The sequence below is a fragment of the Vidua chalybeata genome, chromosome 20 (assembly GCF_026979565.1).
Source record: "Vidua chalybeata isolate OUT-0048 chromosome 20, bVidCha1 merged haplotype, whole genome shotgun sequence".
NCBI lineage: Eukaryota > Metazoa > Chordata > Aves > Passeriformes > Viduidae > Vidua > Vidua chalybeata.
This window is the reverse complement of record NC_071549.1, coordinates 7,863,839-7,891,360: the sequence shown is the minus strand read 5'-3', so window position 1 is coordinate 7,891,360 and position 27,522 is coordinate 7,863,839. Positions and strand designations below refer to the sequence as shown.

General features: G+C 43.4%; 2 protein-coding genes across 12 annotated transcripts in view; one reads left to right on the top strand and one right to left on the bottom strand.

Moving 5' to 3' along the window:
• Positions 1 to 5,679, bottom strand: part of PIGL (phosphatidylinositol glycan anchor biosynthesis class L) — a 53,448-nt gene extending 47,769 nt beyond the window's left edge. For 5 of the 9 annotated variants that reach the window (XM_053961138.1, XM_053961135.1, XM_053961139.1 and 2 more), the window contains exons 1-2: positions 5,424 to 5,579; positions 2,379 to 2,478 (exon numbers count right to left, since the gene is read on the bottom strand). In XM_053961138.1, coding sequence (XP_053817113.1) covers positions 2,379 to 2,478; positions 5,424 to 5,507 — 184 coding nt within the window. In that variant the 5' untranslated portion in view covers positions 5,508 to 5,579. Of the gene's footprint in view, positions 1 to 2,378; positions 2,479 to 4,856; positions 5,100 to 5,133; positions 5,281 to 5,423 lie in introns of those variants that run through there. The other 4 variants (XM_053961137.1, XM_053961140.1, XM_053961141.1 and 1 more) reach the window with 3 other exon arrangements.
• A 946-nt stretch (positions 5,680 to 6,625) lies between these two features.
• Positions 6,626 to 27,522, top strand: part of NCOR1 (nuclear receptor corepressor 1) — a 56,559-nt gene continuing 35,662 nt past the window's right edge. Inside the window, exons 1-6 of one of the 3 annotated variants that reach the window (XM_053961130.1) lie at positions 6,626 to 6,659; positions 20,908 to 21,085; positions 22,354 to 22,490; positions 23,982 to 24,177; positions 25,146 to 25,328; positions 27,212 to 27,325. In XM_053961130.1, the coding sequence (XP_053817105.1) occupies positions 20,978 to 21,085; positions 22,354 to 22,490; positions 23,982 to 24,177; positions 25,146 to 25,328; positions 27,212 to 27,325 (738 nt within the window). In that variant the 5' untranslated portion in view covers positions 6,626 to 6,659; positions 20,908 to 20,977. Of the gene's footprint in view, positions 6,660 to 7,549; positions 7,568 to 7,593; positions 7,645 to 20,907; positions 21,086 to 22,353; positions 22,491 to 23,981; positions 24,178 to 25,145; positions 25,329 to 27,211; positions 27,326 to 27,522 lie in introns of those variants that run through there. The other 2 variants (XM_053961128.1, XM_053961129.1) reach the window with 2 other exon arrangements.

Genomic DNA, 27,522 nt, shown 5'->3' with positions numbered 1-27,522 from the left:
TGGCTTTGAAAATCTATTTCCCCTTTTACATCTTGCAAATTCTACTCACTCACTTGTAGATCACACAAAGAAAGAGGAAGCAGCATGACTCAGCTCCAAACTACAATGGCTGGAGCAGATCCAGGCCTTGCAATCCTTTGGGCTTTCCTTACCAAAACACAAAGCTGCAGCTTGGCTAATGTAAAGCATGCAGTGTTTGTGTAAGCAATGGGAGATGGGCAGCAGGCCAGCAGCTCTCCCAGAGCAATGTGCTCCTTCTTTACATTGATGGCAAATCATCTTCTGAAGAGTTCAGCAAGGAGCAAAGGAGCCAAAGGGCTCTGATCTTAAAATGCTAAGGAGGAACAGCCTCCTGAGCTGTATTCTGTAGGCACGAATTTACATTGAAATCTAGGGGTAAATAATGAATTACTTTAGCAAGTTTCACATAATGTCATACCAGCAAATATTTTTGTATAGCCTGTAAATTACGTAAGTCTTAAGAGACACAGGGAAACTATTGACCTTAGAGAATCCAAAAACTTCGAGTAAGTTTCAAAAACCCTGAGTCCTAGTGTTTTGTCTAAACCACTGGAAAAGAGTTATCTAAAAATCAGCTACACTAGAAATTCAGTGTGGTCTAGAAATGAATCCTCATCCTCTACCAGTCTGCTAACACCTGATCCACAGATGTGTTTCATGAGGAGCATCCACATGGTGAGTTATGGCACAGTAAACAATGCACTGTAAACACACTTAACTTTGCTGTGTAAACAACCTCGGAGCAAAATTCATCAAGAACTTCACTTCATTTACTCCCTGAATGCACAACAAAGTTGAAGGGTTTGATGGTTATCTCACAGCAATCTAACTCCGAGATAAAGACCTGGAATCTAAACCTGTTTCTTGGAGCAATGGTGTACATTCCAGCCCAGCTCTGGGCAAGGGGATGGCTCTGTCATTTCAGGCACTGCCTTCACAGGGGGGAAACACAGATCAGTTCAGAGATGTGTGCAATAACAATAAAGTAAGAAAGAGGAACCAGCCAAGAGATTTCTCTGAAATAGCCCTCACCTTCCAAAGACTGACTTGCAGCAAGCAGCTCCCTTGGGCTGTGTGTGCGGGGTGACTGAGCAGCATCAGAACTTGCATCACTCACCAGCCAACCTCACATTACTTTAGAGGATAAAAGGCCAAGTGGCTTCAGGGCTTTAATGTCAAAGATGGTTCATCGAGCAGACTTTATGCTTAGCAAAGCTGAGCAGCTTTTTCCTTATTCCTCCCCAGAATGTTTTGGGCATTGTCATATGCTTGTACTACAGAGCTTGTAGTTACCCAAAGACAGTTCATGAGAAGTGAACGGAAACATCTCTTTTCATTCCAAAGGAAAAACAACTTTTATGCTGTTTTCCTCAGCAAGCTGAAAACTTGGAGAGAAACCTAGAGCTAAAAAAAGCAAAGAACTCAAAAAGATTCATATTCTGGACTGTGGTTTCTGCTGCCTTAGCTCAAGGGAAAATATGGTCATGGGAAAAGGGCCTGCCTGGAGCTGGAGTTTTTTTCAACTCTGACTGTTCTAGCTGGAGTGACTATAAATCAATATGTTGCTATTATTTCTTCATAAACAGAAATATTCTTTATGGGCTGTGTGATAGCTGTTTACAAGTGAAACAACCACTTGTATCGTGTTTCCTAGCAATCAGTGTCTCATTCAGATCTTATACACAGACAGTGATTGGGCAATTTGAGAGGCTTTTAAAACATTAGTTCCAAGTTTTACTGATTCAAAGTGTTAAATCACCCTCCCAGAAGAGTTCCTGCACAGAGAAGTGTCAACTTTGCCATCCTCTGCAGCTACACACAGCTGAAACAACACCACACCTTAGAAAAACAGATCTTGCATGGCTTAATTTTGAAGAATCTTACTGTTATGTTATTGTGGACCGTCTTTAGTACTGTGGTTCACTTTTGTCTTTAGTCTAAAGCAGATTGTAAATATAAGAGAATTCCACACTAACCCTGCAAAGACCACCTGCAGACAAACCTGCCCCAGGCAATTCAGAGAATTTCTGTCTAACACTGCAATAAGTTGTTATACAACAAAATGTGATCATGCTGCCCAGACACACGGTGCCAGATCCCAGCAAGTGTGGTTATCATTATTCTAAATGCTGTATGAACAGAGCTTCACCTAGGAACTGTGATCCCCATAATGCAAAAGAATTGTCTTCTGCATTAATTAGATTTATGAAAAGAATTAACAAAAATATCTAATATTGTCTTTCTTGAGATTCCTCAAGTTTTTTGGAATGACACAGTCAGCTCTCCTGAATGTAAAAGTGAACTTCAACCCCCTTTAAAACTGCAGTGGAATTCTACTGGAAAGGAAAACCAGTTACCTGTGATCAATGACTGTGACATCAGAAGCAGGAATCCCCAGGACACAACAACTCTGTTCCAGCTCTTTCTTACGAATCTCTCCTTGATTGTAATAATTTCCTGAAAACAGCAAACACACCAACACCATCTAACTCAGTTTAGGTTCAGATCGAGGGGTCCAAACAGCTCAGCATCTTCTTCCTTGTTCCATTCACAGGGAAATTAAGGCAGAACTGATATGGCAAAATTGCAAAAATTTACAGAGGCAAAAGAAGATAGAAAACCTAATCAAGATAAAGGCAGTTGGGGAAAGTTGTAACAGAGATGAACAACGGGGAAATGGAATTAATTATCTTAAAACACTGGCTGCTTCTTCACTGAATTATTTTCCTCTCATCTTGCTCTGACATTCCCTTATTTTTTCTTGGCATCAGCCATGCAAAGTCCCTGCCAGAGCTGTGATGCCCCTTCCAGAATGTTGCTCTATGCAGGGCAATACTTGCAACTCAATTTTAACTTTGAAGTAATAAAATGAAAAAAATACAGTTGAGTATTAATGCGTGATTCAAGTCTGTAGTCAGCTGTCTTGAATTACACTAGAACTTTTTATTGTTGTGGATGTGAGTCATCTAAATCTAGCATTTCTCTGGAGCAGTGTTGCAATCTGAGCCATCACTAGCGAGCTTTGTAAAATTTTCAAAGAGGGAAGGAGTAACTAGAAAAAAAAAAAAAAAAGCCTCTTCCCACAGCCTGTGCCTGAATGATTTTGGGAGACTGACAGTGACTGACTGTGGGATGAACCTTGGATTGCATGTTCCAGCTCCAGCAGAATGAACTGAAGAGTGCAGCTTGTCTGGAATGACTGAATGAGTACAAGAGGGTTCATTTCAGACTGATTTTTACCAGGCCATTACCAACACAGTGCTGGAAGGTAACAGCTTTTGCTGCAGTGCAGTGTCACAGCAGACTGCAGGTGATGCTTTAGCCAAACACTCCCACTGCTCTCAAAATACCTGACTTCTGCTGAACTCAAAGAAACAGCTCCAGAGCTGCAGAAACGTGTCAGGACACCAGGAGTATGTCAGTGATCACCAGAAGGAATGGGCAGCTGTTGAGAGCAAAACCAGCTGAATGGCTGAAGCTGCTGGACCTCATCCATGGAGCACTCACAACAGAGCCAGCTACTACAGAGAGCAAAGCACATCTAGACTGAGTTATTAATTCTATCTAAGATTATTCAGCGTGTCAAAGACTGATTTCTTTTTCCCAGTGCTGTAATTCTAACTCATTTCTAACTCAAATTGATTGATAACTGAAAACTGCAAGTACAATGGTTTTTAAGTAATGATTTTGTCTCAGTGTTAACAATTTGCAGTGTCTTTGATCAACTCACTTGTCATCATCAATCACTCAAACAATGAGAGGATGAACCATCTGATCACCCCCAAGACTAATCAGAGGCTTTTAAAATAAAAATCTCTTAGCTCATAAAGGTGCTCTCCTCTACATTTCCTTACAAGTGAGAAAGTACCTAGAAGGAAACATCAAACACACTGAATGTGTCATGCCCCTGAATCAGGAGTAAAGAGAAAAGAAAATTCAACAAAATAAACAGAAACACAACACTTCTTTGGAAACTTCTCTACCAGCAGCAATGTATTAGTCCCTAAAACTGAAATGGCAGAGTTGCATTTCAGTAATCTCCCCACAGCTGTGGAGAAGCCAAATGGGAGGCACAGACCTCTGTCCCTCAGCAGAGGCAATGTAAGCTCTGCACTAAACCTTGAATGGGAGCTGCAGAGCCACCAGTGAAGCCACCAAACCACTGGACTCCAATAGTTCAATCCCTGTCTTCTCACCTGGATGGTCTGGCAGGACAGAAAGCTTTGGAAATGACAGAAATGTGCCAAAGGCACAGGGAGCTCTTCCCCAAAGCTAAACAGCTCTCAGTGTAAGAATTCTGGTACTGCAATATGGTCTGAAAGATCAATTCAAACGAGGCTGTTTCTTATGCACAGAAACCTGAACAGTGGAGTAACTGCTCAGGTGTCAGTTCTGCAGAACAATCTGGAGCTTCAGCAGATCACAAGAAGAACACAAAAGTGTCATGTGCTGTGAAAAGTTCTTGCTCTGGGCAAACAGTGGAGCCTGTAAGAATCTCTCTACTCTATTCAGCCCCAGCAGCAGTGCTGCTTCCAGTTTGTCATCCCTGGCCTTCCAAAAATTACATGAACCAAAGAGTCCAAGGGAGAGTGATGAGAATGATTAGAGGTTTAGAAAACATGATCTAGGAGGGAAGACTGCAAGTAATCAGGTTGTTTAGTCTGGAGAAGATAAGGCAGATAACAGTCCTAAAATATGTAAGAGGCCGTTACAAAGGGATACTCTGATTTCCATGTTCCTGTCAGGCATGAAAAAATAAACAAACAAGCTTAAATTACACCAGTGACTCAGGAAAAAGTGATTTGAGGGAAAGCTAAAGCAGCACCGACACAGACCGCACAGGCTGAGGCACCTCCCCGGACATCCTGGAGAACAAACATTTGTCTGCAGCAAATGAAGACACATCGATGCTGCCTCCAGGCCAGCACGGATGGACAGCACGGCCTCGCATTCCCTTCCGGGCTATTGTTCCGAGATCGGATTGCACCGCAAGGGCTATTTTAGATGTGTTACAGTGAATGTATCGCGACACTAAAACTGGACCACCCGAACAAGTCTTCTGCAAGACAAGAGAATTGTAGGGAGATGTCAAAAGGCCGTGCTAAACAGCACCTTCGACAGCCCACTGACACCGCCATGCACTCTGAAAGGGCCTCAGCGGCGCAACTTTCAATTTGAACACGTTCCCCTCTGTTCCGTCACATGCTCTTGTGAAAGGGGAGGCGAGGGACAGGGAAGGGCGGGCAGTGGCCGCACCGTGCCTCAGTTTCCCCACAGCCGGGGACATTCCACCCCGCGTCACGGCGCGAGGGCCACACACGTGCGGAGCCACCACGGCGGCCTTCCCGTGCCCCGGGGGGGTTGGTGGGGGGGGTGCGGGTGCGTGGGTGGTCCCCGCTCACCTGCGGAGCAGCAGAGCACGGCGGGGGCGGCCCCGGCGCTGCGCAGGCCGAGCAGGGCGGGGGCGAAGAACATGGCCTCGTCATCGGGGTGCGCCGTCAGCACCAGCGCGCGCCCGCCCCGCGCGCACCCGCGGGACCCCGCGCGGCCCCGGCGCAGGCGGCGCGCGCCCCCGAGCAGCAGCAGCAGCAGCAGCAGCAGCAGCGGCGGCAGCGCGAGCGCCGCCGGCGTCCCCCAGCACCACGGGCCCGCTGCCATGGCGACCGCCCCGCGCCGCCGCCGCACCGCCCGGAAACGCCAGCCGCGGCACGAAGGTTCCGCCGCACGAAAGGGTCCCACCCCCCCCCCCCCCCCCGCTCCACGGCCCTCCCGTCCCCGCCTCGGGGCGGGGCCGCTCGGCCGCTGCCGCGGAAACGGGGCCCGGGCCGTGCCGCTCCGGGGAAACGTGTCCCGCTGCTGCTGCTGCTGCTGCCGCCCCAGGGCCGCCCGTGAGGAGCGGGGACCCTGCCCTGCCCTGACCGGGCCTGGCGGGTCTCAGCCGAGAGCGGGGCCCGAGGCTGTGCACTGAGCACGGGCTGTGCCCCTGGGCGAAAGCCGTATTGCCCTGCCGGTACATCAGTGGTGATTCACAGTGAGAAAGTCGAGCTTTTTTTCAGCGTGTGGTACCTTTTATCCCTGCTGGGCTGCTGTGCAAGAGACGTGGGTTAAGGGGAAGCTCAAAAGCAGGGCAGGAGGAGCTTGTCTTCAGACACGTTCTGTGGGCTATCCCGAGCGTGGCTGCAAACGGGGGAAACTTTTGGGTATGGTTTAGAAGTGAAGTCAACCACTGGAGAAAGCTGCAGAGCAGAAGGAGACAGGAAGTGTTAAAATAAACATGAAACAGGCAGTCAGAGGCACGATGGCTTGGGTACTTTACTTTCCCAAACAGGCAGAGCAATGGTGGAGTGTGGGAGCTGGGCGAGTTAAAGCATAAAAGGTGAACACAGTTCCGAAGAGTTCTGAGGAGCAGCTCAGACCTCAGCAGGTGTATGCCTGACTGGCCTTCCCTGGCTCTTACATCTTATCCTTTACCTTCCAAGTGCTTCCAAGCGAGAGTCACTGGCTTTGTGTTGGGATTAGAGACTGCCAACATCAGCCTGGAGATTTGCCGTGTCACCATAGCGTGGCACTTTTAACCACTGTAATCACACAGCCCTTGGTACAACACGTGTTTTCTGAGTGATCCTGCTTGCCGCAAGGTGAGCCCCAGCTTTTTTAGTCTGAACCAGTGATTGTGTGGGCACCCATCCTGCAAATGTGGGCACGACTTCTCCATTTAATGGAAATTGTGACCATGAAATAATCTAACCTTGCCTAATGCTCTATCTTTCCCATAGTAAACCTGATTAGAGATTAATTTGTGATTTTAACACATCCTGAGTTACACATTTGCACGTAGGCTGTGCAGATTTGAAACTCCTGAGAAGGCAGGGAAGGAGTTACACACTCCTCATTCTGGGGGAGGAATGAACACACATTTAACGAGATTTAAACCTCTCTCACATTTTCGGAAGTCATTCATCGCCGGGGCACGGGCCCGGCCTCAGGGGCAGCGCGGGAAGCACCGCGGACGGGGCGGGAAGAGCCCTGCGGGACCGGACGGGCTCCGGGCGGTGCTCCCGTGAGGGGCTCCTGAGGCCGCGTTCATCGGTACGGCCGCGGCCCAGGCCCCTTATGGGTTAATATCAATTTACATCGGTGCGGCGGGGGCCAGCGGGGCGCTGCGGCTCGCTGGCGCTCCCAGCCCCGGGAGCCCCTCACGGGCCCGGCCCCGTTCGCCTCATGGCGGCCGCGCCCCCCCCGGCCCTCAGCGGGAGGGGGAAGGAGCCCCTCCCCGCCGCACCGGCCAGCGGTCCTGGAAGGGGCATAGCACCCCACCCTCCCACCGCCACGCTCTCCGGTGGCTTTTCTCGGCCTGTTGCTGCCCGTGCCTCAAAACACACCCGCACGGCCTGAGGAAGGGGAGAGCCACCGTAGCCCGTGAAAGGTACCGAGCCGCGGCGCCGAGGCTTGTTCGGTATCTGGCAGGACCTGGCGGGAGGGGGCGGAGCGCGCGGGGCCGGGGGAGGGGAGGCAAGATGGCGGCGGCGGCGGCGCTGAGGGTGAGGTGAGACGCCGCGCCCGCCCAGCCCCGCCGGGACCCGCCGGCACCCGCCGCCCGGGCCGCCCCCGCGCCGCGCCTCGGTAAGCGCGGAGAGCCCGGCGGGGCGCCGCGGGGACAGCGGGCTGAGCGCCTCCGCTGTGAGGAGGAGGAGGAGGGGAGGAGGGGGAAGAGGCGGGGGCCCGGCCATCCCGTCCTCCTCCCTCCTCACGGGGACGGAGCCCTGTGGTCTCCGGGGGGAGGGCGCTGGAGCCGGGGCTGCCCGTGGGGCAGCCGCAGGGGGTGCGGGGGGTTGGCGGATCAGGGGCGGGGGGTGCCCGGTGCCCGCGGGGCTCTCCCCCATTGACGCTGAGGGTGCGCGGGAGGATGGCGGGGCACCGAGGGGTGGCCCTCGCTGGGAAGTTTTTGCAGAAATCCCAGAGCATCTCCGCGCTGGGTGTTCATCCTTGCGCTGTGGGCAGGAGAAGTGCAAGTTAAAAAAAAAAAAAAAAAAATTAAAAGAAGGGTCAGTTTTTCAAAATCGTCCCCTTGGAGGCTCGGCCAGGAGCGCGGTAGTTCCTGAGGATGTGCTGCGGCCACAGCTCCGTGTCGGGCGAGCATCGCGGCCGCTGTCAGTGCCGGGGAGTTGTTGCTGATGCTGACGCTGAATTATTCATATGGGACCTGTAAACATCCCCGGCTTCTGTCATCTCCGGGCTGCTGCAGGGCACAATGGAAGTGGCTTTTGCTAGAATTATTCTGACTTGATGGTAAAGAACTTCGTGCTTGCTGATTTTTCTGTACTTAGAAAAGCTGTGTGTGTCAAGTTGGTTGCAGTTAGGCAGGATTCGAGGTGGATGTATGAACTGTCAGTGCTAAACAGGCTCAAGTAAGCAAGTAGATATTGTGAACAATCTGTTGTCCAAAACCTGCTTCTTCGTGTTTCAAAGATATGGTTTTAACAAGTCTGTTACCTTTTTAGGACTCTAAATATTGGTGTAACCTGGGACGACTTACTACAGTGAGCATATCTAGTCTTGATTTTTGTGGCAGTATTCTTTTATTAATTTTCATACAGCACTATAGTTATGAACTGTTTGAGCTTAGATAGGGATTTTTATCCTAGGCAGGATGATTTGAGAGGTAAAATCCAGTGCAATTATAACAAAAGCTGGTGGTGGTAAGTGGGATGGCACAGTGTAAGTGCCTGAAGTAGTGGGCACAATTATGTCACTGCACACAAGGACCGTGCAGCTCTGTTGCAGTTTTGCACTGGAATTTTATTCCGCAGAATGTTGTTATTCCTGATTAACTAAACAACCTTGACATTTGGAAAGGAAGTCTGGAATATTTGAAGTGGATTTCTAGTTAGCTGAAATGTGGTGTCTTGTGTTGGGGGATGAAAGAGCTTCGTGCTTAGCCCAGGGATTCAAAAGTTCAGGGGAAAGAAGCCAACTGCCGTGACCCTTTTTTGTGAAAGCGTGGTTAATTTTTTCTTTACGTCGCTTTTCTTTGTAATATGGTATGGGCTGCTGAAGAAAGAGAGTTCTTTTGTGATTTATGTGCAGGGCAATTTGTTTGAAATACACTGTTTGATGTTGGTCACTAAAATACCCAAACTTGTTGCTGAAATGTGGGAAAGAGCAGTATATTGGAATATTCTTTCTAGGAGTTATAATGTGTGTTTTTTAACGTGTGGAGAGGATGTTACAAGTGTTTGCATCCACAAGTGTTGCTTCTCTCTAGCTTCTTAATAATTGCACCCATCAATTAAAAGTAACTCTCCAGACTGAAATTACATGCACAGAATCAGAATATATTCATTTTGCTACATTGTGATGCTGCTGTTTTGTTTTGAATACACTTTGTCTCCTACAACCGCTCGTTTTAGTTGCTCTTTCGGGGCAGACCTGTTTTCCATTGTGATCTACAAAACTCTCAAAAACTGTGATAGAAGTAGGGACAGACCCTAAAGCTCCTTTCCAATTCCCCCCCTCAAGTCCCTTTCCACAGTCCTTGTGCTCCTCTGGCTTCATCTTCTGAGTTATTTCATTTCTCAGTTGTGGCATGAATGAGAGATGCTCACAGGGAAGGAAAGCTGCCTCTGCTTCAGCTGCTGGTAAATGCATGAAAGCAACTGAAAAAAAAAATCTTCTGTAGTAGAGAACAATATTTCTTATAAATAAGAAATTTATGCTCTTTCAAAGCTCCCTGCAAAAGTTCTGGTGAAATATTTTATTCCTCTATATGGCCTTTTGCATACAAAATTATTTAAATTAAGGTTTTCTTGGCTGATTGAAAATACTGTTTAGAGTTCTGGTGTGTGTAGTGACTTACATTGAAGATTTTAACAATTGTTGGAGCTGGAAGGGGTCTGTTCCTCGTGCAGGTGCAGTGCAGCACAGACCAATCTCAAGAACAGACCTGTAACCAGACAGTGGTTTCATAATGCAAACAAACGTTTCCTGGATGCCAGGCTTGAGCTCTTCAAGTCATTTATGTTCTTTAGTCAAATCTGAATCAGTGTTTCAATGTTGGGCTATTAATTGAACATGGTACCTTCCCTCCCTACTGCAACTGGTCCAGATAAAAATTCTGACCTATGCAGGATTGCTGTGTGTAAATATTTACTTTGTGATACTTCTAAATCATGCAAATAGCCAGGACAGTGCTGAATGTATCTTCCATTTCAGTGTCTCTCTCTTTCAGTGATTCTCCCTCTAGTAATAACCTCTGTGAGGTTCCCTTTCCCTTCCATTCTCCTTCAGTGCTCTCCCACCCTCTGTTAAATCACAGCGTGGGCCTGCTGGGGCTCTGCTCAGGGAGTTGTGAGACAGAGGGCTCAGTCTTACCTTGGAGCTGTGTTTCTGCCCAGTATCCTAAGAGATATTCCCATGTCCTTGCCCAGCTCTACATCTAAACCACTCATAGTGTTGCCCCTCCCAGACTGTCTTGACAGACCTCCTTTTTTCCTTCAGGCTCGAGGAAGATGTTGGTCTATGTAGTTTTTAAGTCAGCAGCTTCACCTGTTTAGGATTGCAAAGGTTACTGCAAAATTTAAGATACTCTCTTGGTACAAAGATGCATCAACCCTCTCTGAAAAATACTATTGTTCATAACTTTCAGCAGTAAAAAAATGTAGAAATGAATGTTTCATGCAGATGGATTACCTGGACAAACTGTTGGCCAGGACTTAAAAATTCTGTGCATGTTGAGTGACTGCTCTTGGGTAAAACTGAAAATGAAAATACAGTCACAAAGGTGTTGAGGAAAAGGACACCTATAAATGAGAAGGGATGATGTTAAGTGTAAAATATGCTTTACTTGCTTGTGCCTCGTGCTGCTGGGACAGGACATTTGGGTAATTCTCTTTTATGTCCTCACCATGTCAGAGAGCTCTGGTCGTGCGGGAGCTGCAAACAGCCCAGAGCATTCCCTGGCTGAGGGGCACAGAGCTCCACGTGAAACCTCTGCTGGGCTTCCTGGGCACAGCCCGGGGCTGCCTGGAGGAGCAAATGCTCTCCTGAAGGGATTAAAACGCGTTCACGTTTCAGGGAACACGTCTAACAAATGTGAATCTAAATCAGCTGCAGAACAGACTGATTCCTGTCCTGTTTGTCAGTGTTACAGAGTTAACACACAAGTTCATGACAAGTTCAAGTGCTGCTCAGCAAATGAGGCAGGTATATGATTTCAGATCAGCTGCACTCTTCACCTCATTAATAGTATTTTGGGGCAAAATGATGAATTACTGTAAGTCAAAAAATGTATATACCCTATGGAGTTTTGTCTCATCAGGTTCATATTTTTCAACTCTTGTTTTAATTCTATCTGAAAAGCTGGATTTGCAGAGAAGGGGTGTTTGCAAAGTGGGACTTCTCCCATATAATCATTGTAACTTCATGGTTTAGCTGTCTTGGAATGTTGTATCCAAAACCTGTCATGCTAAATGTCACTTACTTGTTCCATTACAGCCTTTATTTGTATAGGTGCTGATGTTTCTCCGTGGTCTCAAAGATCAGACTTAAACATATCTAGAACCTTGAAGTTCTGGGTTGCTTTTGGGTTTTGTTACTCCAGATCTAAAGGATTATTTATACCACTCATAGTTCAAGATCTCTTTCATTCCCTGCCTTTTTCTGTGACTTGGAGGCTGTTTTGCGACTCCCAGTTGGAGTTATATCTTTATATATTGTTGCATTTTCTGTGACATAGCGTATCTTAAATGTAACCATAACTGTAGTAGCAATAAACTTTGTTTCCAGAAAGCCCTGGTGCATTTCCTGTGGAGTATCACAATGGACCAAGTCATTGTTCTTACAGTAAAAAAAAATGTTATTTTAGCCTTTCTGTACTTTTTAGTTAAAATCTAGACTTGATTTTATCTGAACTTAGTCAGCTGAGGGGAATTATGAGGCTGATACTTGGTTTGCCCTGACCCTTTCTTTATAAGTGTTTTTTCTTACAATCCATCATAGTTTGTGGATTAGTCAAGTTATATTTCCTTTCCCAAACCAAAGCTGTTTTTAAAAGCTGTCACTGCAGATCCACTTTTGATAATCAGTGAACTACAGGAAGATCCTGGAAACTGTGACCACAGAATTTCTTGGCTGTTAGGTGACGTCAAAAGCAGTTTTATCTGCAGGTGGATTAACGGTGAAGGAGTAAATTCACGTGCAGGAACTGTTCTTGAGCTGTCTACACTTTCAGTCCAAAAAAGGAGAAGAAAAATTATTGTTTTGTGAGAATATTTTATGCATAGTGTGTGATGCATATGAAGTTTGAGGTATGGTTATTTCTAAGTCATAAATGAAATATGAGGAAAGAGGTGAATTGGAGCAAACCTCAGTGAGTTGTTGGACACTTGTGAGTGAGGATGAGTTGCTGAGGGGGGTTTTTTGCAGTTCTTATCACTGTGGTTTGTGTAGCATCTCTTGGTTCTCTTGCCTGCTGCGCTGGAGGATGCCTGGGCTGGTTTCTGTTTCACACTGCAGTTTTCAGGGTGAAGTCTGAATGCTCCAGTTGATGTTTGAGAACCAGTGGAATTACCCTGTGGCAGGGATAGGGCCCTTCAAAAGGGGTGAGGGAGACGTCTGGGATTTGGGAACTGCTGGTGGCACCTCAGAAAAAAGCTGTCTCCTCTTGGGAATGTGAGTCCTTCCCTCTGAAGTGTTTGGCCTCTGTAGGGTTTGCTTGGACATTAATTTTTGGAGATTTGAGTTCTTTGGCTCATGAAATTTTTTCATGGTGTGCATTAACTGTGTGCTATTTACCATATTGGGACAACCAGGAATCTGGTGTTCCTTGGAAAATGTTTTTAGGAAATAAGCTATCTTTATTTCTATGACATTCTTTTAAAACAAGAAAACCCTGTAATGTTTGTACCCTTCTCAGTTTTAAGTCATCGCTCTGTGGTATTTTTAGTCAAGGAAATGTCTACATCCTTAATTTCCATTTCTGAAGGGATGGCTTCCTCCTACCTCTTTTGGCTGGTTTTGGTGTTATTGTGACCCTCCTTGGCAGAGGAGATCTGGATAAGCTCCATGGCAGGGTGTAAGAGCTGTTCCTCCATGAAAATCCAGGAGGAGGCTTCCTCCCTCAGGGATTCTCTGTGTCCCAGGGTGTTACGTGGTAACTGGTGAGTGGATGCTGGACATCTGGACTCTTATTGGAAGTGGATGTGCTCAGCATCTCTCTATTTGTATTTTATTTTTTGGTAGGCAAGTGGATAATTGTCAGAAACTTCCAAAGATGTTGATGTGATCTTAGTTTTTCCTGTTATTTCCCCCTGTAATGCACCAAAGTTGTGTATGGCCTGGGCCCTGAAATCATGTATTAGCAACTTTTCTTTGAGATCATAAATTACAAGAGGGATTAAAATAGAATTTCCAGGAGAAGAGTATCTTGTCAGCTGAATTTGATCAACCCCATTTTGGTAGAGCAGAAATTCTATTTGTATTTGTAGCAGGAGAGAAAGAGAGAGAAAGAAACTTATTTAAAGATGAAGTATAACAGTGTGATCCTGAGATTTGGATGTAAATTACATGTGTAAGGATGCAACCAATTTTCATCTTTGGACCTTTGAACTTTTTTTTTTTTTTTGCTTATAGCACACCAAAAATTGCTTTGAATGACTCTTAAATACTTATTAATTATTTAGTGTTCCAAAACCTATTACTTGAAGTACTTCAAGCAGTTGGTTACTGTGAATGGGGAATCTTTTCCTATTAAAATATGGAGTATAAAAACCTATTTTAATTTTTTGGCTCCCTTGATGGAGATGGAAAAGTCTTCCTAGTACAGAGTCAATGTGACATCTTGAATTGACAGCTGTAATGCTCCTTAACTTGTGTCACGTCTGTAATTGGCTAAATTAAAGTTTACCATGTGTCATGGAGAATATGTCAGGCACTGTAGAGCTTTGGATGCTCAGAAATAAGATTATATTGTACATTAATGGAAATTTCAGGGCGTGAAAAGGGTTGAATTCAGATGTTTGGGCTTTTCTTAGCATCTATTTTTCAAATACTCCTCTTGCTTGATTTATATGATGTTAATAATTGATGAAGAGAATGTTGTTGAGTGTTGGTAGTAAAACACAGCCTTACAGATGTAACTTTTTTACTATATTTCTAGCAGGGATAGAAATAGGGATTTTTCCATCAATAACTTTGTGAGTAGAGGGAGTGCAACTGAATGAGATTAAAGTTCTTGGGAATTTATGGTGTATTTGGGAATTTATGGTTCTGTCTGTCACAGAAGAAGAGAAGGCATTTGCACATGTGGAATTGTCTTGGAAAATTCAGCAGTGAGTTGTTCTCAACTTGGAGAAAATACATTCATTGTTTCTGTTCATTCCAATAGCAGATGTCCTTGTGCTTTGACTACAAGCTTTTGAGTATTCTGCAGCATAAAACTGAGTGAAAAAAGAGTGAAAGAAAGATTAGAAAAAGTGTGGAAAAGGCCCTGAGCTTTGAGGATGATGTCTGTGTTCTGCAGAAATGGGAAGCACAGTACTCTGGGGCATATTTAAATGACCATTACTCAAGTTGTCTTTAATTTTAGTTTTGACCTTTGTACTTTTTTTTTTTTGCTTGTAGCACACAAAGAATTTTTCTTCTTTTGGAGGGTATACCCAGCAGCTTTTCATACTTTGCAGTACACCTCATCTGTAAGCTTGGAATTGTATTCCATTGTAGCTGGAATACAGGTCCTTCCATTTTAAAGCACAGAATTATCTTAAATCTGCTCAGACATCAACCTTCTGGTAGGTTCTTGAATGAAAACCTTCTATCTTTGAGGATTGTCCTATCTACTGATCTTGTAGCTCCCATCCCATCCCATCCATCCCATCCCATCCCATCCCATCCCATCCCATCATGTTTTGCCATCTGAATAAATGTCATTTGACTTCGCTGATGAGTGGACACTGAGGAGTGCCTGAAGGACTGATGAGTGCTCTAGAAGTGTTTGGTGATTTTTTTAGGGAATACTTTCTAGACTGTTAAGTCAGTGTGAGCTTGCAGCCCTACTGGTAATGTTCTGAGCACAGGGATTTCAGATGGGAGATGATACTCAGCCTTGTACTGTGCCCAGTAATTCGAATAAATAACTTTTTGTATGGAATTTGACCCTTTGAGCTATTTTTAGCAATCTGTCTTGAATGGGCATATTAGTGTTTTCTGGTGTATGGCATATCCCCAGGAGACAAAGTTTATATTTTTGTTTGGGTGTCTGAACAGGTTAATGATTACCCGGTAAAACAAAATACTATTGGGAAGGTTTGTTTTGCAAAGCTAGCAATACTCAGAAGGGTTTTGTTTATGTGACTCTTGACTTGTAATTCTGATTTGTTTTATGCCATTTGAAGCATTGTGTCTTGAAGGGTCTGTAATTCATGAAGTCTGGTCAGTGTGACTTAATAGACTGGTCCATAAATATAGCCTGATTTTGGGTTTTTCCATGAGGTAGTTTCATTACCGTGTTATGAAATGAAATCACAGAAATAATTATTCACAAGTATTGTTGTAATGCCTTGGATAAAGCCTTTCGAACCAACTGCTGAAACACTCCCTTCACTCTTCATTTTCTTGCCAGAGTAAACTTTGAATAAATATCCCTGAATTAATTTTGTGATTCATTGTAGATCCTCTGTGCAAGGCAGAGCCTCCCTTGCTCTGCCATGGGTTAGTTACATCAGAGCTCAATTTACTAAAGCTGCTGATTTAAAAACAAAATCCCCCAACTCGGGTTAGACTGTAATCTCATTCTTTGCACTCTTTATATCACACTTAGTTTGCTCAAAAACAAGATGAGGAAAATTCCCAAAAGGATGTGAAATTTAATTAGCAAATGTTGGTTAAGCACTTCAAGATGGCACGAAAATTACTCAAAATGCAGAAATGTCAGCTTGTTTTGGATAGCTGAAGGAAAACTGAGTTTACCCATGAGACTGGTCTTTTGTCCATGAAGGTGAGAGTTGGAGACAGGATATTCCAGCAATGGAGCAGGTGACTGCCCTGCCCTGGGACAGCTGCTGTCAGGTCTGTGTGGCCACACAGTGAAGGGGTTTGGGGAACTGGCCTGCTAAAAATAGTCCCAGTTTTTAACCTGCTGTGTTTTTCCAAGTGAAGAACTGCTTCACTCAGGCAGTGCCTTCAAAGTGCTGCAAGAATCGAGTCTTATTTCTGATTCAGACTTTGACTATTTCCTAGGGAGTCTTTGATAGATTTTTTAACCTTTCTGTGACTCATTTTCCCACATGTCTGCTGAAGATAGTTTGTACTTTTGCTTCTGAAGCATTTTGAGTTCTGGAGATCAAGCTGAAATTATGTCGTGATTGTTGCCATTATAATATTCAGTTCCAAATTACTTCAAACTTACTCAAAATTCCCTGCATATGGTGAATGTAAGTGTGAACAGCAGCTTTTAAGGGAATTCTGAATTGGATCTGTTCAGTAGTTTGAGCTGGCCAAAGACAGAAATATCATCATACCTTTAGAAATAAACATTGTTAAATCATTTCCTTGCCCAAGAAGCTCAAATTAACACAAGGCCAAGTATCTCTTCACTGTTCCTTAATCCATTACTCTTGTCATTGCTTTTTCTTCCCTGGGTATCTTCACTTAACTGCTTCTTTTTTGATTCTTTGCTCCTATGAGTCCTGTAATTTTTATTTTTTTAAACATTATCCATTTGATGCTACTGGTTTCCTGTTTTGCTATATAGAGTCTGGGAGTGTCAGTGAAATGGGACATTATAGCACAATTTCTGGTTTCTGAACTGCAAAACAAGAAATATTTCTTTCTGCCCCTTCTAATTGTCAATATTTGATGAGACAGACAATTTGCCAGCCTGGTTGGCAGCTGTATGAAAGTATTCATGACCTGACTTTATCTTTGTGAGACATGAGGCAGAATTCCAAAGTCTGTAACAGCTCTTTTAAATGTTTATATATTTAGCCTCTGAAATTTGCAGAATTATATGAAAAGGTACAAAAATACTTGTCTGAAAAATAGAATCTTGCTGTCATTGAGCAGGGTTGGAAGCTGATTTCTGGTGTTGTAATTTATCAGGGGTGCTGAAAATGAAAATTAGCAGCTTCTGTTCTGGCAGGGGATAGGGAAGCAGTGCAAGGATCAGAGGGGCAGAGAGAGTTAATAAATAGTGAGGAACTTTCCAGGAGGATTCTGGTTGGCTTTGGGTAGAGCAAGAGGAGGTTTGTCATGACTAATGAAAGGATACAGCAGGGAGGAAAGCCCGGATGAGGTTGTTTACAGTCTGCACACACAGTTACAGTTTTATGCAAAAGGATGGCTGTATTTAAACATAATCTGGATGTATGGAAATTGGAGAGGTTACAGCAGGAAGCTGGCACTGCCCTCACTGCCCAGGAACTGGATTGATGAAGAATAATCTGTGTCTGCTGCAAATGTGTGAGCAGATGCTGAAGAGAAGGAGGCAGATGCTTTTGGCTGACAGGTCATAAGGTTGCCTGCAGAGAAATTGGAGTTGAAGTCAAGCACCTCCATCCACAACTGCAGACAGGGAGAAACGAGCAGAATATTGGTGGTAATTCTACTGGCAAAAATTGGGAAAAAATCCCCCCCCTCTCCCAGCAGAGAGGGTAAACAAGCTTATGCTGTAGGAGCCTGGGTGATTAGGGGGTCTGCAGGGCACGTAGAGGGGTCAGATCAGGAGAGTGTGCAGGCATGTGGATGTGTCTGACAGGAAAAGGAGGGAAGGAATATTGTACTTCAGTGTCATTTTACGTGTTTGCACTCCAGGGTTCATTTTATCTTGAAAGAAATGAGATCCCACACAGGATCCTCATCCTTCAGTTCCCTCCCCACCTTGCAATTGCCAAAATGTGACCACATGTTTTCCTCTACTGTTACCCCCTTATCTCTGCTGCTGTTTTGCCAGTTCCCTCAGGGAGGAGGAAGAATGGTCCCCCACCTCTGATAACTTTCTGTTTTCTTTTTTTTCCTCTCTGTGCTTCTCACCTCTCATATTTACCACGATTGTAATCTCTAATGCTCCTTGCTGCTTTCCTCTGCTGGCAACTTTCATTTATTCCCCTTTAAAAAGAATTCCACTATGAACATGATCGCAGTTGTAGTTTTCAATAGGAAAGTCATCAGATTCAATATTGTCCTATTTATTATGTAAAACCTGTAGTTATCAGGGGGTTTAGGTTGACATTTTTGGATGGATGCAGGATGTTCATTCTTGTACTCCATGCCCTCTCTCTCTCATCTTTCCATGTCCAGTGCAGAATCTGGAGAGATGGCCAGGCCCTCTCACTGCACTTGGTTGTGGAAGATTTCAGGATGATCACCAACCTAACACTGTGTCCACTGAAATTCTAGTGACTGGAGAAGTGGCTTTTATAGCATCATAGAAAGTGAGCATGGCTTGAACTTTCAGCACCTGGGTTAATGATCAACTTGTGGGCTTGACTGAATATTGTGGGAATAAGGAGCAGATGTAGCTTGACAGAGAGAAACTGGGAAGGACCTTGAATCATGCAGTGGTTGGCCTGTATTTGTGTGTGATTTTCAAGTGGTTGCTCTCCTGATCCCCTCTGCATCCCCAGATTCTTCAGATCTCTGCACACGAAGGTGCTGAGGGAGCACAGGCTGGAGCATCAGCAATTCATCAAACTAAGATTTGTATTTCCATAACCTTAAAGTGTTTGAGCATCTTTATAGCATGGAGCCAGTTCATTTATTGATGGATGTGCCCCAGCCTGTGACAGGAGGAGTTATCCCATCAGCAAACATTGGATGGAACTGATAGCTATGTGCCAGAGCTTTCATTCCTGTGAAAGTCCATGTAAGAAAAGAAAATCAGAGGTTTTCTTTTGGCTGGGGCTGGGGTTTAGGGGTGCTGTGGAGTGCTCAGGGACAGCTCTCTGCTCTCACTGCCTGCTGGCTTTGTGACACTGTGCCTTGATTAAATGGAAATCAGATGACTCAGAGCCATTAGACCATCACATAGTAGGTAAAGCTGTACTCCAATGAATGCAGTGTGAAGGATGAGGTATAGTGAATGTTAATGTTGAAGCATTCTGTTACAGCTTGTCACCTGGATATGAATTATAGGTACTATAATGGATGTATAGCTACTATAAAGCACACTACTAGTGTGTCACTAGATGACACAAGGAAAAATGACGCACTACAGTTTTGGTTACGATGAAGAGATTAATTTATTTTCTCTGACTCCAATCTTTTATAGTCCTCAAAAGGTGCTAGTGGATTGGAGGGTGAACGTGCTACTTCTCTAATGACACTGGACAAACTACTTGTACATTAAATTTATCTGCCTCTATGAAAGAATGCAAAACAATAGGTTGTTTACAGAAAGTTGTGTGGGAAAGTTCTCTACAAGAATGTAAACTCAGAAGGCTTTAGAGAACTCTTGAAAATCAGGGCGACACTAGTGATCTATAGTGTTGCTTTGAAAGAGAAACTGTTATCTTTTTCTTTGATCTTTCATAGCTGAAGATCAGGTTTAAGAGGTAAATGTAAATTTGTCTCATTATTCTGGTAGTCCAACATGTAAAACTTTGCTTGATGGAGAGTTAAGGAGGAAAAATCCCTTGACCAGAACAGAAATGATAAAATATGTCAGATATACTTTAAGATCTGTTTGTATGGCTTGCTCTTTGCTGAGCTGGTTTTGTCTATTGACTGATAATGGAAAATGCAGTTCAGAAGTATAGCTTTATAGGTGATGTCTGTGAAATGCTGTGGATTAATGTGCTGTGAAATGTAGCCATTGAGGCAGAGATCAACTGTTTATCTGAAGGTCTGATGTGTCTGCTGGGCTCTGGGCAGCAGGTTGAGAATTTGCTCCACATCTGATAGAATTATGGATTTAATACACAGGCTCCTGGGATTACATCTATTGAGCTATCAGAGAAAAATATTTTCTATTAAAAATATATTTGTCCTACTTTTTTTGCTTAGAGCCATAATTTACCCCCTCAAAACTGATGAGGGAGCAGGGTTGAATCAGTTTATTTGGATCTTTAGCAGCTGGAACTATACCCAGCCTCAGGCATGCTCAGACTTTGCTAGGGAACTTGTCTGGATTTCTGCAGTATTGAAAATCTTTCCCTGATCAGTTTGCAGTTCAGTGTTTGCTCTCCATCTGCAGCTGGAGAATGCAGTAGAGGCAAAGTAGCCATTGATTGTCATCTAAGCAGGATTGTTTCAAGGCTTTATAGCATATTCAGTTTCTGGCATCCTGTAGGAGCCAAACTATGCTGGCATTTGAAGCAGAGCTGGTTTTCTGCTTGTGAGTGCCTTTTTTACTGACTGCTTGAGTTAAGCTGCTGTAGGATGGTGATGGCATTCAGGGCCTGACTAATGCACTGGGATTTAGTGAACTGTAGGTGACACTGAGTGCAGCCCTAAGACTTACCTGGATCTGAAAGGCAGCAACAGTTCATGGAATTCAAAAACTTTGTAGAAGAAACAAAAGTGAACTTCATATTGTGCTAAGGAAATTTAATGTAAATGCAGAATCCAGCTATAGATTTATAACCTCTTTAAAATTTATTTAAAGTGACCTACTTTTCTTATCAAATTCTAAGTCAACTGGTAACTGGTAAAAGGATGTATTCATGTATTCCCACAATATAATCCTCAAATCTTTGTGTAGACAATGCTGACACGTCTCATTTTGAGCCCATTTAAGACCCGTTAACATGTTTCAGACTGGAGTAACCTATTAAATAAATACATCAGGAAAAAGCTTTTACTGGTAATGGTTGTTTTGCTTAGGTGACTATGGCTGTAATGTATTGTGAGTACATCTGGTACTTCAGTGCTTATCAGCGATCTTTTTCCCTTTAGGCGGTTTCCTAGAAACATGATTGCTTGCTGGTCTTGATCTCACAGCTTTGTGGAGACTCCTTCCCTGATAATGTCAAGTTCAGGCTACCCTCCGAACCAAGGAGCTTTCAGCACGGAGCAGAGCCGGTACCCGCCCCACTCTGTGCAGTACACCTTCCCCAGCACCCGCCACCAGCAGGTAAGGGACACCCAGAGCCTGGGCTGCAGCCAGGCTGCACTTCAAGGGTTTGCCCTGCCAAAAAGGGATTCATTCTGGTTTTTAAACTAAGATAACACCAGTCGTTCACATTTGAAAACACATCCATGTGCCCTGTTGGGAGAGCTGCTGCCAGTCTGCTTAGTTAAATACTTGTGGGGTGGCTTCTTCTGTTTTACTTTGCCCTCCTTGCCCTTTATTAATACAAACGTCCTGGTTTTATCATTGGTTTCTCATGGTTTGAATAAATTCAGTAGGGGTTGTGTTCCCAAACTTCTGTTGCAGTATTGGGCTAGAATCTCTGTAAGTTAAATGTGGTACTTGTCAAAATTCTGTGCAAGGTAGAGAATGTGTAAAAACCTGTGTTACACTGATTTTTTTTTCTAAAGCAGCTGTACCAGTGCTGCCAGCTGAGTTCTGCTGGCCAGAATGGGAATAAAGAATTTCTAAGGATATCCAACTTGCTCATTTCTGCCAAGCTTTTATTCTGCCATTCAGTGCTCTGTGCTGTGGAGGACCAGCTTTACAACAGTTCAGGTTTCCCTTATTTTCATGACATTCTCCTCCTGCTGCAGATACTTTGGATGTACTATGGATGATACTTTCTTCTACTTCCGTGTTAGCAAAAGGAGATTCAAAAAACTGAAGATTTCTGGCTTGCTCTGTGTTTATTTTTAGATAATTTATGAAAACTGAATCTCATGGGTGATGATCTATTACATGTCTTGTAGAGCTTTTCTTCAGTTAGTGCCAGCTGCATGTAATTTTTAAAACCAAGTGGTTGATCACACAAAAATACAAATAAATAATCTTATAGTTCACTTTGATTGTAAATTGTAGCAATTGTAAGATGCATCTTGTGTGACTCTCAGTCCTGATTAATAATGTCTGATATGAAAATGTCTTGAGGTGGTAACAAAAGAAATTGCCTCGAGGTTGCTCTCATTTTACCACTTTGCAGATGGATGTGCAAGACTGATTTTAAAGGCTATTTTTAAAGGCTCTTCATCTGCTTGCTGCTGACTCATCTGTGTTTTGTTAGAAGTTGCTAATAAATTAGGTGGAATCCCTAGTATAAATATTTAGTCTCTTTAAAGTTTATTTAAATCTCAGAACTGCCATTTGCAAACATTTTTTGAGCTGGAATAAGACTTTCTTGATCTGGTGTTACTCTGTATTTAATACCTTTGGAAATGATCATGGTCACTGAATGCTTTTGTACCTGTTAACACGAGAGGTGTTCCCCTCAGGAATTTGCCGTTCCCGACTATCGCTCGTCCCACCTGGAGGTCAGCCAGGCCACGCAGCTCCTGCAGCAGCAGCAGCAGCAGCAGCAGCTCCGGCGCAGGCCCTCGCTGCTCTCCGAGTTCCACCCAGGCTCTGACAGGTGAGGAGGCTGACTGGGAAGGGTGTGAGCACCAGTCTCGTGCCTGCAGCTGCTCTGGGGTGACCTGAGGACAGGCAGAGTGGACAGCAGCAGGGAATCAGATGTTGGAGTTTACTTTCAGTTTGCCAATGTCTTCCTTCCCATGAAACGGGGGATGTTGAGGGATGATCAATGTACATCATCATTGCTGTACTGCTGGTAGGTTCAGGAAGGTTTTCAGACAATGTCAAGCATCCATTTGAAGAGCACTGAATGTTCTCTGAACATCAAATTCAGAGATTAAAATCCCACTACAGATCAGAATAATATTAACTGGATTGCAGTAAATTAGCAGGAACATGCTTCTCTTTAGGGAAGAGATTATAATATGATTTATACACTCAATTCTTTAGTGTGTAAGGCTGCTGGTGTATATTCGTAAGTAAATGTTAGTGCCTGTAACAACCTCTTCTTTTCTTGCACTTACTGCTTGTAAAAACCTTCTTTTGCCTTGGACTCTTAGTGAGTATATCTGCTAGGAGCAACTTTATATGCAGGATTACTGCTGGAGGTTTATTTTGGCTGTAACTGACTGATCTGGTTCTGAACAAATACCCATGATGAATGTTATGTAAATACTGGTCTGGCTTAAAATCTCATTAGGATATTCCCAGAAATAACTTGATGATAGTGAAATCTGGGCCTTCCATATTGCCTTCATCTCGTGTCAGCAAAATGTCAGTAAGGCTCTGTTTTAATGCTGAGAATCACAGCAGCTTTTAGAGTTCTCAAAATTGAGTTTATAGCAGTAGTAAATCACCCCCCACCCCAGACTGTAAATTTGTAAAAGCTTATTTGGTAGTTCTGGCAAACTGCAGGAAACTGCTGCTGTCATCTCTTCAGTGGCACTTCATAGGAAGATGTTGAAGCATATGAGGGTCTTTTATGGACATCCTGTGCACTGCACTGGGAGCAGCAAGTGATAACTGTTGAGCATTTTTCTGAGAAGGAAGAGTCTTTAAATGACTCACGGATTGAATCAATGACTGCTTCTGTCACAGAGTAGCATTTTAGTAGAGATCAAGTTCCAAACAGACTCATGGCTCATCTCAAGTGTTCCGTGTATATTTAAAAATTATTTGGCTGCAAAAATTCAATAATGGAGCTGTTGTGGCCATCTTCAGTGAAATATAGTACTGTGTTTTTCTCATGGATTTTTGGTGTGTTTATAATTTGAATCAGAGCTTTGATTTGAGCAATATTCTTGTAGCAGAGCTGAGTTTCTTTAAGGTTGGGTAATTACAGGAGTGCCTTTAATTTGAGATTCAAGTTCACTTTCTCTTTTCCAATGGATTTTAACTTGTATTTTTGAAGTCATATTTAAAAGCATTTATCTGCGTTAGTGTTTAGAAGGAGCTTCACCAAATGATATCTCCTTTAAAATTAAAAAGCATTGAAGATTCTTCTAATATCAAAAATGTATTTTTTTAACAGTCAATCTCTTCTGTATAGGCCTCAGGAAAGGAGAACTGGATATGAACAGCAGTTCCATCCAGGTCCATCTCAGACGGATCATGATTCACTGGAATCGAAGCGACCACGTCTTGAGCAAGTGTCTGATTCCCATTTCCAGCGTGTCAGTGCAGCCACTGTCTTGCCTTTAGTGCATCCTCTGCAGGAAGGGTTGAGGTCTGCAGATATTAAGAAGGTAAAGCCATTTGCTGTTACAGTGCTGAAGGATCTAACTTTCTGTGTTGCAGTGAGCTAATCAGATTTTTTCTGTTAGGCTTTTTTTTTGTTGTTTGTTTAGGTTTTTTCTGTAATCCCAAAAATTTACACATTATCAGAAGCTGTGATCATGAGTCAGTGTTACTCTCTTACACAGTCTGACTCAAACACAGTAAATAGACTGGAATTCTGATTTGCCACTACACTCTTAAGTCACTCAAACCTCAGTTGTAAAATGATTGTAGCATAGTGCATGAAATAATTCTGCTTTTCAGCTGAAAGCTGCCATCAAATCCATGCAAGTCCATTTTTTCCTGTAATTAACATTGGGACTGAATAGTCAAAGTACTTCCTTCCGCCCCCTTTTCCCTTCTAAGCATTTGAAATGAATCTGCTTATTTACATAACACTAATTATACTTGTCACTGTCTCATTTTGGCTAAATCTAGGACAATCTACTTTGGGGTGGGTATTTTCTATTTTAGATATTGAATATTAGAGCTAAATTCAAGAGAACTTCACATTTATAACCACAACTAACTCCAGATGTGCTTTATCAGGCTGGTCATGATTATCTCCAAGAATATCCTCCTCAGTATAGGTGCAGAGTATTGAGGAGTGGCTCTCAAGTAACCCTCCCTTTAAAAATCAAAGTTACTGTTTACATTTATGAAGATGTATTTTAAAAGGAAGGTGTTTGGGTCTTATTTTACTTATTTTACAAGATAAATATTGCAGTATGATGTTTTTTAAAAATTTTCAAAAATTTTGAAATGACAGTATCATAAAAGATTTAGAGTATTATGAAAACTTTAATTGACTTCTCAACAGAGATATGGATAACTGGAAATTGTTGTTAATTCCTGGGTGTTTGGTTACTAGCACTCATTCCCAAGTTATGACTGATTTCCTCTCTTATCTCCCCACCATCTGCTGTCCCCATGGAAGGACCCAGCTTTTGGAGGAAAGCATGAGGGACCATCTTCTCCAATTTCTGGTCAGCCTTGTGGGGAGGACCAAAATGCTTCACCTTCCAAGCTGTCAAAGGAAGAATTGATACAGAGCATGGACCGCGTAGATCGTGAAATTGCAAAAGTGGAACAGCAAATCCTGAAACTGAAGAAAAAGCAAGTAAGCACAGCAGGCACTGCTCTTGTTTTCTTGTGAAAGAGGTGTGGAAAAACCTCATTTGGTGATGGTGAATTTTTTGGTTCCATGAATCAGATGAGGAAGTTGAAAAGGAAGGGTTATGTGTGCGATTTTATTTAGAATAAGTTGGACGTCACACAGTTTTAAACATTTTTGAAAGCAGGAGAAAGCCACATAGGAGCAGCAGCAGTAGTCAGGTTTATATTTGAAACTGCTGTGAAACAAGGGTACTGTGACTGTAATTTCAGCTTCAGAGCTGCCTGCTGGCTGAGGGGAGGATCATCTTTCTTCTTTCGTAGTCTGTGCAAGGGGAGAATCCCTTGCATGCATCTCCAAAACCAGAGCTTGTAGAAAAGCCCCTGGCTCATCTGCTTTCCCAAGGGCAAGAGATCTTCACATCTGAAGCTAAGGTCAGACTTGGGGAGAAGTGCATTAGGAGGGGTGCAAATAAACACAGAGAGCAAAGAAATAAAGGAGGAAATATCACTTTGCTTTTTGTATGGCCCTGGCTAGGCTTTGCATCAGAGATCTGCACTTCAGCCACTGGAAGCAAAGGAAGTGTTTGCTGGCAGAAGTTGTTGCTTTCCCAGTAGGTGTTGTGGCCAAGTAAACCCACCCTTCAATCGAGGCATCTGTTAGTCATTGACAAAAACAAAGTCCTTGTTTCCTTTTCCTTTTCTGACTTTCAAAGATCCAGATAGAAAAAGTGCCAGCTTTACTCTTATTTTAGTTGGAACTCTGGAGGAAATGAGAGTTACACTGTAGGATTTGTTAACTTGTAGGTCCAGGATAACAAACAGACTATTTATGGTCTGGAAGCGTTTAATTACGTCTGAGTTTTAATGAGCTGTAAAGTGACCTCCAGCAGAAAAACAAAAAAGGATGTCACCGAGTACCTGTTTGTGTGTTAATGATGCTTATCTTTTTGTGCACTTTTCCACAAAATCAGCAAGTGCTGTGCAACTCATCTATGAAGGGTTATTTGTGCACATTTGTCTGTGATTTGACTTAAAAAAAACTATAAAGTTGTTGTTGAAATAACTGAGCCCAGGTCTTAGGGCATTCTGCTCATATTTTTGTGAATTCTTGCACAGCAATGAAGCACATTTTAACCAGGACTGTAAAGCAGGATGGATCTCTGTTGTCAGAAGTTCTTTGCTGTATATTTGTGGCAGGCATGGGTGAAGGATATTTAAAAAAATGAAGATGTCACTGAACCAGATTTATTTGATTTGAAAGTAAATCACAGCAGTAGATTTAGTAGGAAAGGTTGTAGTTAGCTAGGAAAGGAGTACAGGGTGGTTTTTTTGCTTTTGGCATTTTTGTTTTTGCTTTTTTGGTATTGTAACAGTCTTGGAACTTTCGTGCATATGGGGTGGTTTGTTTTTGCTGGGAATGCATTTAGAATGATGCTGTCTGTGGTGTTTGAGAAGGACTTTTGTACTTTTTGAAGCCATAAGACAGCAGTAATGGTGATACTTGAACATCTACAGTGCAGAAAGGCAGCTCTGTGATTTATTTCCACTGTGAGAAGGTGGCTCTGGTGTAACTGTTCTCCAAAATTGATACTTTGTTTAAAGTTAAATAATGATAAATTACAAAGTGACAGTGGCTTTAACTGTCAAGCTGAAACAAGTCTGATTCAAGGCAGGTGAGTCTTGTAAACAGGTAATCTGAGTTACCAATAGTACAAAAAATAGTCTTGTTATTGTCCCTGTGGGCATTAAAACCATTTCATTCATTCCTTGTCAGTGCAAAACGAAATAAGAGGCAGTGCTGGCTGATCAGCTGTGTATTTTATCTCTGGTGACTAATTACTGGTGGGGGGAACATGGATGGTTGATTTTCTTTCTTTGGTCTCTTAGCAACAACTTGAAGAAGAAGCTGCTAAGCCTCCCGAGCCGGAGAGGCCGGTGTCCCCTCCTCCCGTGGAGCAGAAGCACCGCAGCATCGTCCAGATCATTTACGATGAGAATCGGGTGAGTCCTCTGCACCTCACCCAGGGGCCTCTCACTGGCTCTGTGCTCACATTCTTTAGGTCTTCATTTACTTCCATGGGACAATTTTTTCTGTTTCACTGATTTGCCCACCCCTCTATTGCTATTCATTTGTATTTTTAAATGAAAGACATTGTAATGACATTTTTGTTCTCCATCACGGGAATCTTCCTTCGATC